Raw genomic sequence first — 13,129 nt, forward strand, 5'->3', positions numbered from 1 at the left:
CAGGTTCAAGCGATTCTCCTACCTCAGCCTCCCAAGCAGCTGAAACTACAGGCACACGCCACCGCACCCAGCTAATTTTTATTTTTAGTAGAGATGGGGTTTCACTATGTTGGCCAGTCTTGTCTGGAACTGCTGACCTCGTGATCCGCCCACCTTGGCTTCCCAAAGTGCTGGGATTATAGTCATGAGCCACCGCGCCTGGCCCACAATGTCTCTTAAAATACCTCTAGAATAAAATCTAAGTATTTTCCCAGAAAACAAAAACCTCTACTTTCCTTTAAGAACCTAGCTTATCTAAAAAACTCCACTGTCACAATTAGTTATAAAGTCATTTTGACTTGTTCCTTTTAGCTCTAGAAAGCTGTAAAAGCCCTAGGTTAAACCTTCTCTCCCATCACCAAAGCCCAGAACAAATTGGTTTTTTTAGCCATTCTCTGCTTGTCTTAATGTGGAATGTGTGCTTAATGTGGAATGTGTGCTTATTGTCTTAATGTGTTCTTAAACATGGGATGGAAGTAACTTATCCCCAGTGACCATCCACTTACCCCTGACAGAGTAAAAAGGTTTAGCATTTCTAGTTTTAACCAGAGACCCCCAACAGAGTGAAAAGGTTTAGCGTCTCCAATGCATCCTCTTACCTTGAGCTCCTGGATAGCTGCCTCAATAAAGCAGGACTCGGAAGTGTGCTTCTCCTCTGCCAGTTGCTGCTCTAGTGCTACTTTCTCCTCCAGAACCACCCGGTGCAGCACCTGCTCCTTAGAGGCCAGCAGCAACTTAGAGTACTGGCTGTGCTGTTCATCTATAAGAACACCAGCAAGATCAAAGAAATGCAACACTCAAAGTGTAGCTAAATAGGAACTTTCAAATACAGCCTTTTCTCTGGGGTGAAAATGGGTAATTTAGCATAATTTCCTAGAAAATAATGTAACAATGGTCTTAAAATAAGGTCTATACCTCTGCTCTTAATACAAGAAACTTAAGAAAACCAGAGATGCAGTCCAGACTTTAGTCACACAATGTTTATTAATTACAGCATTGTATGTAATACCCAAAAACCTCAAACTGGAAGGGAACAGTGGCTCACACCTGTAATCCCAGCTAATTTTTTGTGTTTTTACTAGAGACAGGGTTTGACCATGTTAGCCAGGATGGTATTTTTATGTCTAGCAGAGATGAGGTCTTGCTATGTTGCTAGGCTGGTCTTGAACTTCTAAACTCACGCAATCTTCCTATCTCAGCCTCCAAAAGTACTGGGATTACAAGCGTGAGCCACTGTGCCACTGTGCTAAGCCATCATTTATTTATTTACTTACTTACTTTTTTTTTGTTTTTTGAGATGGGAGTCTTGCTCTGTCACCCAGGCTGAGTGCAGTGGCATAATCTCGGCTCACTGCAACCTCCGCCTCCCAGGTTTAAGTCATTCTCCTGCCTCAGCCTCCTGAGTAGCTGGGATTACAGGCACCTGCCACCATGCCCAGATAATTTTTTGTATTTTTAGTAGAGACAGGGTTTCACCATGTTGACCAGGATGGTCTCAAACTCCTGACCACAGATGATCCACTCGTCTTGGCCTCCCAAAGTGCTGGGATTACAGGTGTGAGCCACGGTGTCCCACCAACCATTTCTTTAATGTTGGTGTTACTGGTTGGTTTGTTTTTTTTTTTTCTTTTTTGAGATGGAGTTTCACTCTTTTCGCCCAAACTGGAGTGCAACGGCACTATCTCAGTTTACTGGAAACTCTGCCTCCCGGGTTCAAGCGATTCTCCTGACTCAGCCTCCTGAGTAGCTGGGATGACAGGCATGCACCACCATGCCTGCCTAATTTTTTTGCGTTTTTAGTAGAGATGGGGTTTCACCATGCTGGTCAGGCTAGTCAAAAACGTTTTCTTTACTGGGAAACGCTGTCACATACTTAGCCCATTCTTCCACTAGTTATTAATGTACTTTATAGAACATCTATATGTTCTGGATGTTAATTCTTAGTTTTAAATGTGTAAATCTTTCCCTAGTTTATCACCTGTTAACTTTAAGAAATCTCAGATATAAGTTTCCTTCCTATAAAATCAAATTTATCAATCTTTTATAGTATGTATCATTTCAGCCTGGTTCAAAAATCCACTCATATCTGAGGATTTTTTTTTAATTTTTTTTTTTTAGACGGAGTCTCATTCTGTCACCAGGCTAGAGTGCAGTGGTGCTATCTCGGCTCACCGCAACCTCTGACCCCCTGATTCAAGTGATTCTCCTGTCTCAGCCTCCCATGTAGCTGGCATTACAGGCATGTGCCACCACACCCAGCTAATTTTTGTATTTTCAGTAGAGACGGGGTTTCACCATGTTAGCCAGGTTGGGCTCGAACTCCTTATTTCATGATCCACCTGCGACGGCCTCCCAAAGTGCTGGGATTACAGGCGTCAGCCACCATGCCCAGCCCATTACACATTTTTAATGTTTTAAGTTGTTAAACATTTAAACAGTCAAAGTCACTAGGAAAAAAACTATTACACACACGTATTTACCACCCAAATGAGAACACACAATCTTTCAGACAGATATACATCTGAGGATTTATAAAGAAATTATCCTATATTTTATTTTAAATAAAAGGTTTAAAACTTTTGAATTTTTTACATTTACTTCTTCAATCCATGTGGAATTAATTTTATGAACGTTATAAAACAGGAGCCTAATTATACTTTTTCCTTAAGAAGAATCAATTGTTTCAACTTTTTTTTCTTTTTTTTAAGACGGGGTTTCACCATGTTGGTCAGGCTGGTCTTGAACTCCCTCCCGACCTCAGGTGATCTGCCCGCCTTGGCCTCCAAAGTGCTTGGATTACAGGTTTGAGCCACCATGCCCAGCGAATCAACTGTTTCAATACCATTTATTGAGAAATCTATCTTTTCCTCAGAGACTGAAATGCTTTTTTTTTTTTTTTTGAGACGGAGTTTTGCTCTTGTTACCCAGGCTGGAGTGCAATGGCGCAATCTCGGCTCACCGCAACCTCTGCCTCCTGGGTTCAGGCAATTCTCCTGCCTCAGCCTCCTGAGTAGCTGGGATTACAGGCACGCGCCACCATGCCCAGCTAATTTTTTTTGTATTTTTAGTAGAGACGGGGTTTCACCATGTTGACCAGGATGGTCTCGATCTCTTGACTTCGTGATCCACCTGCCTCGGCCTCCCAAAGTGCTGGGATTACAGGCGTGAGCCACCGCGCCCAGCCCTGAAATGCTATTTTAATCAAATGCTCACTTCTGCATGAAACACAGGGAATACATCTCTGGCACTCACTGTCAGCACTTACCACACTCTTTATCCTAATGGCTTGTCTACCAGTCTGTCTCTTCTATCAGACTACTACTAAGTTTCTTGACGACAGGCACCAAGACTAGCTGACTACAGAACCCCTAAGACTGGGCACAGTGAAAGACACTAGCCAGTAAAACCTTGTAAAATGAAAAATTAAGATGTATACATTAAACAATATATACAAAACTCTGAAACCAAGAGTTAATCTACCCTCTACAAACTCCACCCTAACCTACCAGAATCCTTGGGTTTAAGCCTTGGGCTTAAGCCTTGCCCAAAGACTTAACTTTCTGACACTTAGATATATTCAATCACCTTAAAGGATGTACCCAGGATTATTTGCCCCAAAATTTAAAGAACTCACCTCCTAGATGAATGGGATGGTCTACATTCATCCATTTGGATTTGGGCAATGCCACCAACACCCCTTTCTCCCTCTTCATCAGCTGCATCGTAATGGTATCACCAACAACATACTGATGTGACTCTGTGGCAACAACACTGAAACATGGACACATATGTAGCAGGGCAAAGAGTGAACAGACTGGGATCGAATCTAGTAAATGTCTCAATCTCACCTCTTGAGATCCTTCTTATGCACAGAACTATAACAGATGGGGCATTTACTCCAGGCCTTCTCACTCAGTGAAAGATAATGCAGGATGCATGCCCAGCAGAAGATGTGTCCACAACGGGTTATCTTGGCTGCAGTAGGTGGATAGAGGCATATTGGGCAAGATGGCACTTCATGGCTACAAATGCGCTGAAACAAAATGCCACCACAAGGTTCACTACTTGCAGAATTGATTAGGGACTGTTAAAGTTATAAGCCTTTACTCTCTCATACCCATCCCCATACATCCTTATACGCAACACATCTTCTAAAAATTGTTTAACAATGTAGTAAATATATGACAGCTCTTCAAGCAAATCATTAAGGAAACCATAAAAATGGCTTAATATAATAAATACACGACAGGTATTTTGGGGGGTTCCACATTAAATTTTTAAAAATGACAAATCACTATATTCCCATTCACAAAAAAGATGTAATATGTATGCAGCTGGGAGTGGTGGCTCACGCCTGTAATCCCAACACTTTGGGAGGCCAAGGCAGGCAGATCGCCTGAGGTCAGAAGTTCAAGACCAGCCTGGCCAACGTGGTGAAACCCCGTCTCTACTAAAAATGCAAAAATTAGCTGGGCATGGTAGTGGGCACCTGTAATCCCAGCTACTCAGGAGGCTGAGGTAGGAGAATTGCTTAAACCCAGGAGGTGGAGGTTGCAGTGAGCTGAGATTGGGCCGTGGCACTCCAGCCTGGGTGACAGAGTGAGACTGCATCTCAAAAAAAAAAAAAAAAAAGTATGCATAAAGTTCTATAAAGGGTCTAGAAGTAATTTACCAGTAATTTCCAACAGAAAACACATTAAAAATACTTCACTTTATGTGTGCCTATATTTAAAAAAAAAAAAAAAAACTTAAGTTTTTATGCCTTTTATGTCATTCTCAGATGATTTTATACATTTTCACAGTAGTCAGAGTTCAAGCTTTGGGGTCAAAAGCCCCTGCTCATCAAAAAAAAAAGTACCTATCATTTTGAAATTATTATTCTTCAACAGATACCCTATTAGGATCAACAAGGGGATACCTAGAGTTTATAACTTCAATAGAAAACACAGTAGTGGCTTTGAAAGTGCAACTAGGGCTGGGCACACTGACTCACGCCTGTAATCCCAGCACTTTGGAAGGCCAAGATGTGTGGATCATTTGAGGCTGGGAGTTTGAGACCGGCCTGAATAACACAGTGGAACGCTGTCTCTACTAAAAATATAAAAATTAGCCAGGCATAGTGGCACACGCCTGTAATTCCAGCTACTCGGGAGGCTGAGACAAGAGAATCACTTGAACCCAGGAGGTGGAGGTTACAGTGAGCCAACATCGCATCGTGCCACTGCACTCCAGCGGGGCAACAGAGCGAGACTGTCTCAAAAAAATAAAAAGAAAGAAAGAAAGAAAGAAGTACAACTGGGCAAGGCGTGGTGGCTTATGCCTGTAACCTCAGTACCTTGGGAAGCCAAGGTGGGTGGATCACTTGCGGTCAGGAGTTCGAAACCATCCTGGACAACATGGAGAAACCCTGTCTCTACTAAAAATACAAAAATTAGCCAGGCATTTGGCACACGCCTGTAGTCCCAGTTACTCGGGAGGCTCAGGCACAAGAATCACTTGAACCCAGGAGGCGGAGGTTGCAGTGAGCCGAGACTGTGCCACTGTGCTCCAGCCTGGCAACAAAGCAAGGCTCCATCTCAAAAAAAAATTAGCCAGGCATGGTCGGTGTCGGGGGGTGCACCTGTAATCCCAGCTACTTAGGAGGCTGAGGCATGAGAATTGCTTGAATCCAGGAGGACTGTATTCCAGCCTGGACAACAGAGTGAGACTCTGTCTAAAAAAAAAAAAGCTGGGTACAGTGGCTCATACCTGTAATCCCAGCACTTTGGAAGGCCAAGACAAGCAGATCACGAGCAAGACCATCCTGGTAAACATGGTGAAATCCCACCTCTACTAAAAATAGAAAAATTAGCTGCACATGGTGGCATGCACCTGTAGTCCCAGCTGCTTGGGAAGCTGAAGCAGGAGAATCACTTGAACCAGGAAGGCAGAGGTTGCAGTGAGCCAAGATAGCGCCACTGCACTCCAGCCTGGCAACAGAGCAAGACTCTGTCTCCAAAAAAAAAAAAAAAAAAAAAAAAGTACAACTGTGAACTGTGTGGCTCATTCATCTGCTCACCTGCCACAAGGCTGCGGCCTACTTTGATACTGATTGCTACAAATGGCTGCCAATGAAGCAATGAGTCCAACCCAGGTCAGGAGTGTAAGGGGTTACTATTTCCCAGCTTATAAACCTTCAAATCAAAACCTTTCATATACCATCCCTACAGGCCAGTGCCAATTAGTCACAAAATGGACTCCAGGAAGAACCAGGAACTGACCTCTGGGAAATGTCTATAGAAAGGCCAGGCAGAAAAGGGTATCAGGCAGTGAACACAGCCAACAGCTGCTGTGTCACCACAGTACCTTTATTTAGTGCTCTCTCCCACTCATAGCTTACAGGCAGGCTTGGCTGAGCTACTCACCACTTGCTCCACAAAGTCCCAGTTAACTAATGTATCAGGATCAGCAAAATGAGCTGTGTAGTCTTGGTCTTCAGACACTACAAATTGGCAGCTAGAAATAGGGGGGAAGACAGGAAAAACTTAGACTGTCAGAATCTACCAATAAGCCCTCAGCAGAAATTTGTCATCTTCACTTAGAAATCAAACGCAGGCTATTAACAGCCCTGGTTCATGAGGCACTGCACTAGGATCTCAGCCTCAGTTCTGAGCTCCAGCTCTGGAAGGAACCCAAAGACTCAGCAAGAAGTCTAAATCCATGAACTGTTTTCTTCTGCTTCCAAGTCCAGTCAAATTCCCCGAAGGCATCCTTGAACTAAAATTAACCTAGACTGTGACTCCATCAAACAGCAGTAAGCCAGATTTCCTCTCTCACCCCTTAGAACCCAGAAAATGCCTAGTCTTCAAGGTAGTTGAAAAGACTGTTCTCAGCCAGGTACGATGCCTCATGCCTGTAATCCCAGCACTTTGGGAGGCCAAGGTGGGTGGATCACTTGAGGTCAGGAGTTAGAGACCAGTCTGGGCAACATGTTGAAACCCCATCTCTACTAAATATACAAAATTAGGCTGGGAGCAGTGACACATGCCTGTAATCCCAGCACTTTGGGAGGCTAAGGTGGGTAGATCACGAGGTCAGGAGATTGAGACCATCCTGGCTACCATGGTGAAACCTGTCTCTACTAAAACTACAAAAAAAATTGGCCGGGCATGATGGCACTCGCCTGTAGTCCTAACTATGAGGGAGGCTAAGGCAGGAGAATCGCTTGAACCTGGGAGGCAGAGGTTGCAGTGAGCCAAGATCATACCACTGCACTCCAGCCTAGGTGATACAGCAAGACTCCATCTCAAAAAATAAATAAATAAATAAGCTGGGTGTGGTGGCCGGCACCTGTAATCCCAGTTACTTGGGCTGAGGCAGGAGAGTCGGTTGAACCCGAGAGGCAGAGGTTGCAGTGAGCCAAGATCACGCCACTGCACTCCAGCCTCGGGGACAGAGCAAGACTCTGTCTCAAAAACAAAACAAAACAAAAAAAAAACTGTTATTACTCAATCATTTGAAATCAATTCATAGAAAGGACAAAACGGTTACTTCAACCTAGATGAAAGGTCAGATCTTAAATTATGACTAAGGCCACACACACAAAAAAACAAAAGGGGATCGTATTTAAGCAAATGTATGCCAAGCACTATAGCCTGTCATTCCATTGGCTCTCAAGAAATTTCCTCTTCCAACTCCAAATACTTTCTACCTCATCATTATACTAACACAGTTATTTAAGCATTATATTAAGTACCAAGAACATCCACCTGGAAAGTGGGTAAAAGAAAGGAAGCAGGCGTTGGCAGTGAAGAGTAAAAGAACTAGACCAATTCCCTTTCTGCTTCTCTCCCACAATAGTTTAAAGAAAGCCTCTGGCTGGTCCGAAGGTAGTGAGTTACCTCAATTGATTGTTCACAGTCAGTTACAGATCGAACTCCTTGTTCTACCCCTTCCCCGCTTCTCACTACTGCACTTGACTAGTCTTAAAAAAAATAAAAAGAAATAAAAAGAAAGCCTCCTCACAGCAGCACCACAGCTATCCAGAGAGGCCCACTTTCCCTTTCCTCTGAGGTACAGAATACTCACTTGGCCTGTAAAAAGAGTTCCTTGTTAAAAGGCTTATGTCCCCACTTGTTCCTTTTTCCCCAGCTACCATGTCCACTGCCTTCGAAGTGACCCATCTGGCCACGGGGTTCAAAAGTGAAATTCAACAAGTGGTTCAGGTTGATCTTCTTAGGACCAGAGAACTGGGCAGGGCTAAACTCTGCCCGTTGAGCCTCTGCTACCTAGAGAGAATGAAAATGAATTAGTATTTCAGATTAAGATGACACTGATTTATAGCAGAAACCCAAAAAAACCCCTCTTTCCATACAACTTAAATTTTTTTTGAGACAGCGTCTCACTCTGTTACTCAGGCTAGAGTGCAATGGCATAATCTCGGCTCACTGCAACCTCAGCCTCCCGAGTTCAATTTTCCTGCCTCAGCCTCCAGAGTAGCTGGGACTACAGGCAGCCGCCACCACTCCTGACTAATATTTGCATTTTTACTAGAGATGGGGTTTCGCCATGTTGGCCAGGCTGGTCTTGAACTCCTGATCCAGCCTCCTCAGCCTCCCAAAGTGCTGGGATTACAGGCGTGAGCTACCAGGCCAGGCCTACACAGCTTAAAATAGTAACTAAATAGGCTTTGTATATGGAGTAGCCGTTCTTTTATTCCTTTTTTAAAAAAATTAAATAAAACAGGCTTAAAGCAAAAAAATCATCCTGGGAGGGAGTAATACAAAAGCCTACCCAAGAAAGAACAGAAATGAAGAGGGGAAAAAGAGCCTTTACAATAGGATTAAACTGTTTAATCTGCCCTGCTAAGTGACAATTAACCATTCAAGGACAAAACCTAGCAAGAACATCTCTAGCTATCTTTAATCACAAAAATTTACTTAGCCGGATTAATCTTTTCAACAGTCCCATAGGACTCAAACACCTTCACTCTTGTTAACTATTTGTTCTTTGGTCTGCTTCTGGCAAAGTGAGTCTGTGTAGCCACACTCTGGAGATGGTTTGCAGGCAGAGCTGCTGACACAGGTTCTAGATCCTACCAGACCTCCCATCTAAGACACAGTTATTCATTGCTAATTAAAACTGACAGAACTGGAACATGTAGGCAGACTAGCTCTGTGTTCAGAAATAAGCCCAATCAGCAGATTCAGAAACAGTTTATAAGGTAGCCAAGAAACCATACGAGAAACACCACTGCAAGCGAAGATGTGGAGGAAACCATGTCAAGGTGTATTTCAGTCCTCTGAATGTTCCCAAATTGCAGTAAAACAAATGGAAGTCAGCTAGGGCATTTCCCAGCTCCACTTTCCCACTTAATGTTATAACACTTCGTTAGTCACTTCAAATAGCTGCATACCATTATATTATGTGAGTATACCATAGTTTACTGCCCTATTATATGGCGCAGATTGTTTGTAGCTTTTCCACCGTTTCAAAATAATGCTGTGATAAGCGCATTTTTAATTTTTATTTTTTATTTTTTGAGACAGAGTCTCGTTCTGTCACCCAGGCTGGAGTGCAGTGGCGCAATAATAGGTTCACTGCAATCTCCGCCTTCCGGGTTCACGCAATTCTCTGCCTCAGCCTCCTGAGTAGCAGTATCTGGGATTACAGGTATCCGCCACCACACTTGGCTAATTTTTGTATTTCTAGTGGAGACCGGGCTTCACCATCTTAGCCAGGCTGGTCTTGAATGCCTGACCTCGTAATCCATGGGCCTTGGCCTCCCAAAGTTCTGGGATTACAGGCGTGAGCCATCGTGCCTGGCCTTGGATACATTCTTTATGCACAAATATTTGAGTACCTACAATTATTTCTTTTGAATGTACAGAGGAATTATTGAGTCAAAGAAAATACAAATTTAAGGCTTTTGCTGCTTAGTCAAATTTGAAGATTTTTGGTAAGCAGCACTTGCACACACATGGTAAATAATCCAAAAACATGGGGCTTATGCCTGTAATCCAGCACTTTGGGAGGCCAAGGAGGGCAGACCATAAGGTCAAGAGATCAAGACCAACATGGTGAAACCCTGTCTCTACTAAAAATATAAAAATTAGCTGGGCGTGGTGGCACACACCTATAGTCCCAGCTACTCGGGAAGCTGAGGCAGGAGAATCGCTTGAACCCAGGAGACAGATTGCGTGCCACTGCACTCCAGCCTGGTGACAGAGTGAGACTCCATCTCAAAAACAAAAAGAATACAAAAAGGGATATGGTGAAATGCAATTTCTCTTCCAGAGGAAGTTAACATGTTCTCTGACATATTCTATGCATACAGAATCATGGTATATGACCTTTGATATGGATTGCATTTGTGTCCCCTCCCAAATCTTGCGTAGAATTATAATCCCCAGTGTTGGTGGAGGGGTCTAGTGAGGTGATTAGATCATGGGGCAGACTTCCCCCTTGCTGTTCTTATGACAGTGAGTTCTCAGGAGATCTGGTTGTCTAAAAGTATGTAGCTGGGCGCATTGGCTCACGCTTGTAATCCCAGCACTTTGGGAGGCCAAGGGGGGCTGATCACAAGGTCAAGAGATCAAGACCATCCTGGCCAACTTGGTGAAACCCCATCTCTACTAAAAATACAAAAATTAGGTGGACGTGGTGGCACACGCCTATAGTCCTGGCTACTCAGGAAGCTGAAGCAGGAGAATTGTTTGAACCCAGGAGGCAGAGGTTGCAGTGAGCCAAGATCATGCCATTGCACTCCAGCCTGGTGACAGAACAAGATTCTGTCTCAAAAAAAAAAAAAAAAAAATAGGATGTAGCACTTCCTCTTATCTTCCACTCTCTTCCTCCTTCTCTTGCCATGTAAGATGTGCCTGCTTCCCCTTCGCCTTCTGCCATAATTATAAGTTTCCTGAGGCCTCCCCAGTCATGCTTCCTGTACAGCCTGCAGAACTATGAGTTAATTAAACCTCTCTTCTTTATAAATTACCCAGTCTCAGGTAGTTCTTAATAGCAAAGACAGAATGGACTAACACAACCTCTAAAAATAAATACAGGCCAGGCGCGGTGGCTCACGCCTGTAATCCTAGCACTTTGGGAGACCGAGGTGGGTGGATCACCTGAGGTCAGGAGTTCAAGACCAGCTGGGTCATCATGGTGACCCCATCTTTGAAAAAAAAAGAAACAAAATAAATACAAAGCCAGGCATGGTAGTGCACACCTGCAGTCTCAGCCACTCAGGAGACTGAAGAGAATCACTTGAGCCGAGGAATTCAATGTTGCAGTGCACTATGATCATACCTGTGAATAGCCACTGTACTCCAGCCTGGGAACATAGTAAGACTCTGTGTCTGAAAAATAAAATCTAAAATTTAAAAATAAAATCAGGATGGGAAGCCGGGCGCAGTGGCTCCTGCCTGTAATCCCAACACTTTGGGAGGCCGAGGCGGGCAGATCACGAGGTCAGGAGTTTGAGACCAGCCTGGTCTACATGGCGAAACCCCGTCTCTACTAAAAATACAAAAATTAGCTGGGTGTGTGGCATGCACCTGTAATCCCAGCTATTCAGGAGGATGACACGCAGGAGAATTGCTTGAACCCAGGAGGCAGAGGTTGCAGTAAGCCGAGATCATGCCACTGCACTCCAAGCTGGGTGACAGAGCAAGACTCCGTCTCAAAAAAAAAAAAAAAAATTAGGATGGGCACAGTGGCTCACATCTGTAATCCCAGTGCTTTAGGAGGCCAAGGAGGGAGGATCATTTGAGACAAGGAGTTTGAGACCAGCCTGGGCAACACAGGGATACTATGTCTCTACAAAAAATTTAAAAATTAGCCAGGCTTAGTGATACATGCCTAAAGTCCCAGCTACCTGGAAGGCTGTGGTGGGAGGATGATTTGAGCCCAGTAGGTCAAGGCTACAGTGAGACAAATCATGCCACTGCACTCCAGCCTTGGTGACACAGCAGACCCTGTCTCAAAAATAATAAATTAAAAATAATTAATTAGGTCGTGGTGGCTCATGCCTGTAAACCCAGCACTTTGGGAAGCCGAGGTAGGCGGATCACAAGGTTAGGAGTTCAAGATCAGCGTGGCCAATACAGTGAAGCCCCATCTCTACTAAAAATACAAAAATTAGCCAGGCGCCATGATGGGCACCTGTAATCCCAGCTACTCGGGAGGCTGAGGCAGGAGAATTGCTTGAACCCGGGAGGCAGAGGTTGCAGTGAGCAGATATCGCGCTACTGCACTCCAGCCTGGGGAACACAGCAAGACTGTCCCAAAAAAAAAAAAAAAATTAATTTAATACAACTGGTGGTATACAATACAGTCAGATAACTTCCTTTCTTATATTAACAATCAAGCTTAAAGGTAACACCACATTCTGTTTATGTCTGTCCAATATGGGAAGCCCAAGACTCCTAGGTCATCCCTTATTTTTCATCTCCACATGGCTCTGATATCTTCCTAATCAGTCTTCCACACTCAGTGCCCGAAACTTAGATCTAAGAGCTTATGCTCAGTCAACAAAATCCTCCACATTCTCAACCTTCTATCATCTTCACCTTGTCCTCACTGGCCACTGTCACTTTCTCAGACACCACTCATATTTCCTGATTATCCTCCCAATACCCTGAACTCCAGGTCCTTGACCTCCTCTCTTCCAATTAGTTTGCCCCTCCCACCTCAGCCACCCAAACCCCTGGGTTTTCCTTCTAGAGCTGTAATGTCCAATACAGCAGCCACTAGCTAGATGTAGCTACTAAGCACTTGAAATGTGGCTGTACCATGTAGTAAACTTACATTTTAGATATACTGAATATATTAAAATTGACTTCTTTTTTACTTCTTTAGTGCAGGCAACTAGAAAATGTAAGATTACATATGTGGCCTGATATTCTATTAGACAGGAGTGTTCTACAGTCTAGACTATGCTGACAAACACAACCTCTTCCACCATATTAACTTTGAGCATTCTCTCGTCCAACCAGGAATACACTCCTTCCCCAGGTTTAGTCCTGACTCCATCAATTTTTTACCCCCACTAGGATCTCCAAATCAATGATCCAACCCGTCAGATTTGGCTTAGATCCTATGGTCCACTGCC

General features: G+C 43.9%; 1 protein-coding gene across 5 annotated transcripts in view; it reads right to left on the reverse strand.

Moving 5' to 3' along the window:
• RNF10 (ring finger protein 10) overlaps positions 1-13,129 on the reverse strand; it is a 43,157-nt gene that overhangs the window by 15,397 nt on the left and 14,631 nt on the right. For all 5 annotated transcript variants that reach the window (XM_012468956.3, XM_064379712.1, XM_012468957.3 and 2 more), the window contains exons 3-7: positions 8,107-8,306; positions 6,444-6,534; positions 3,888-4,072; positions 3,674-3,810; positions 639-799 (exon numbers count right to left, since the gene is read on the reverse strand). In XM_012468956.3, coding sequence (XP_012324379.2) covers positions 639-799; positions 3,674-3,810; positions 3,888-4,072; positions 6,444-6,534; positions 8,107-8,306 — 774 coding nt within the window. The remainder of the gene's footprint in view (positions 1-638; positions 800-3,673; positions 3,811-3,887; positions 4,073-6,443; positions 6,535-8,106; positions 8,307-13,129) is intronic.

This window comes from Aotus nancymaae, unplaced genomic scaffold, assembly GCF_030222135.1.
Source record: "Aotus nancymaae isolate 86718 unplaced genomic scaffold, 86718_ANA_hifiasm-v0.15.2.pri h1tg000021l, whole genome shotgun sequence".
In the NCBI taxonomy this organism is placed as follows: domain Eukaryota; kingdom Metazoa; phylum Chordata; class Mammalia; order Primates; family Aotidae; genus Aotus; species Aotus nancymaae.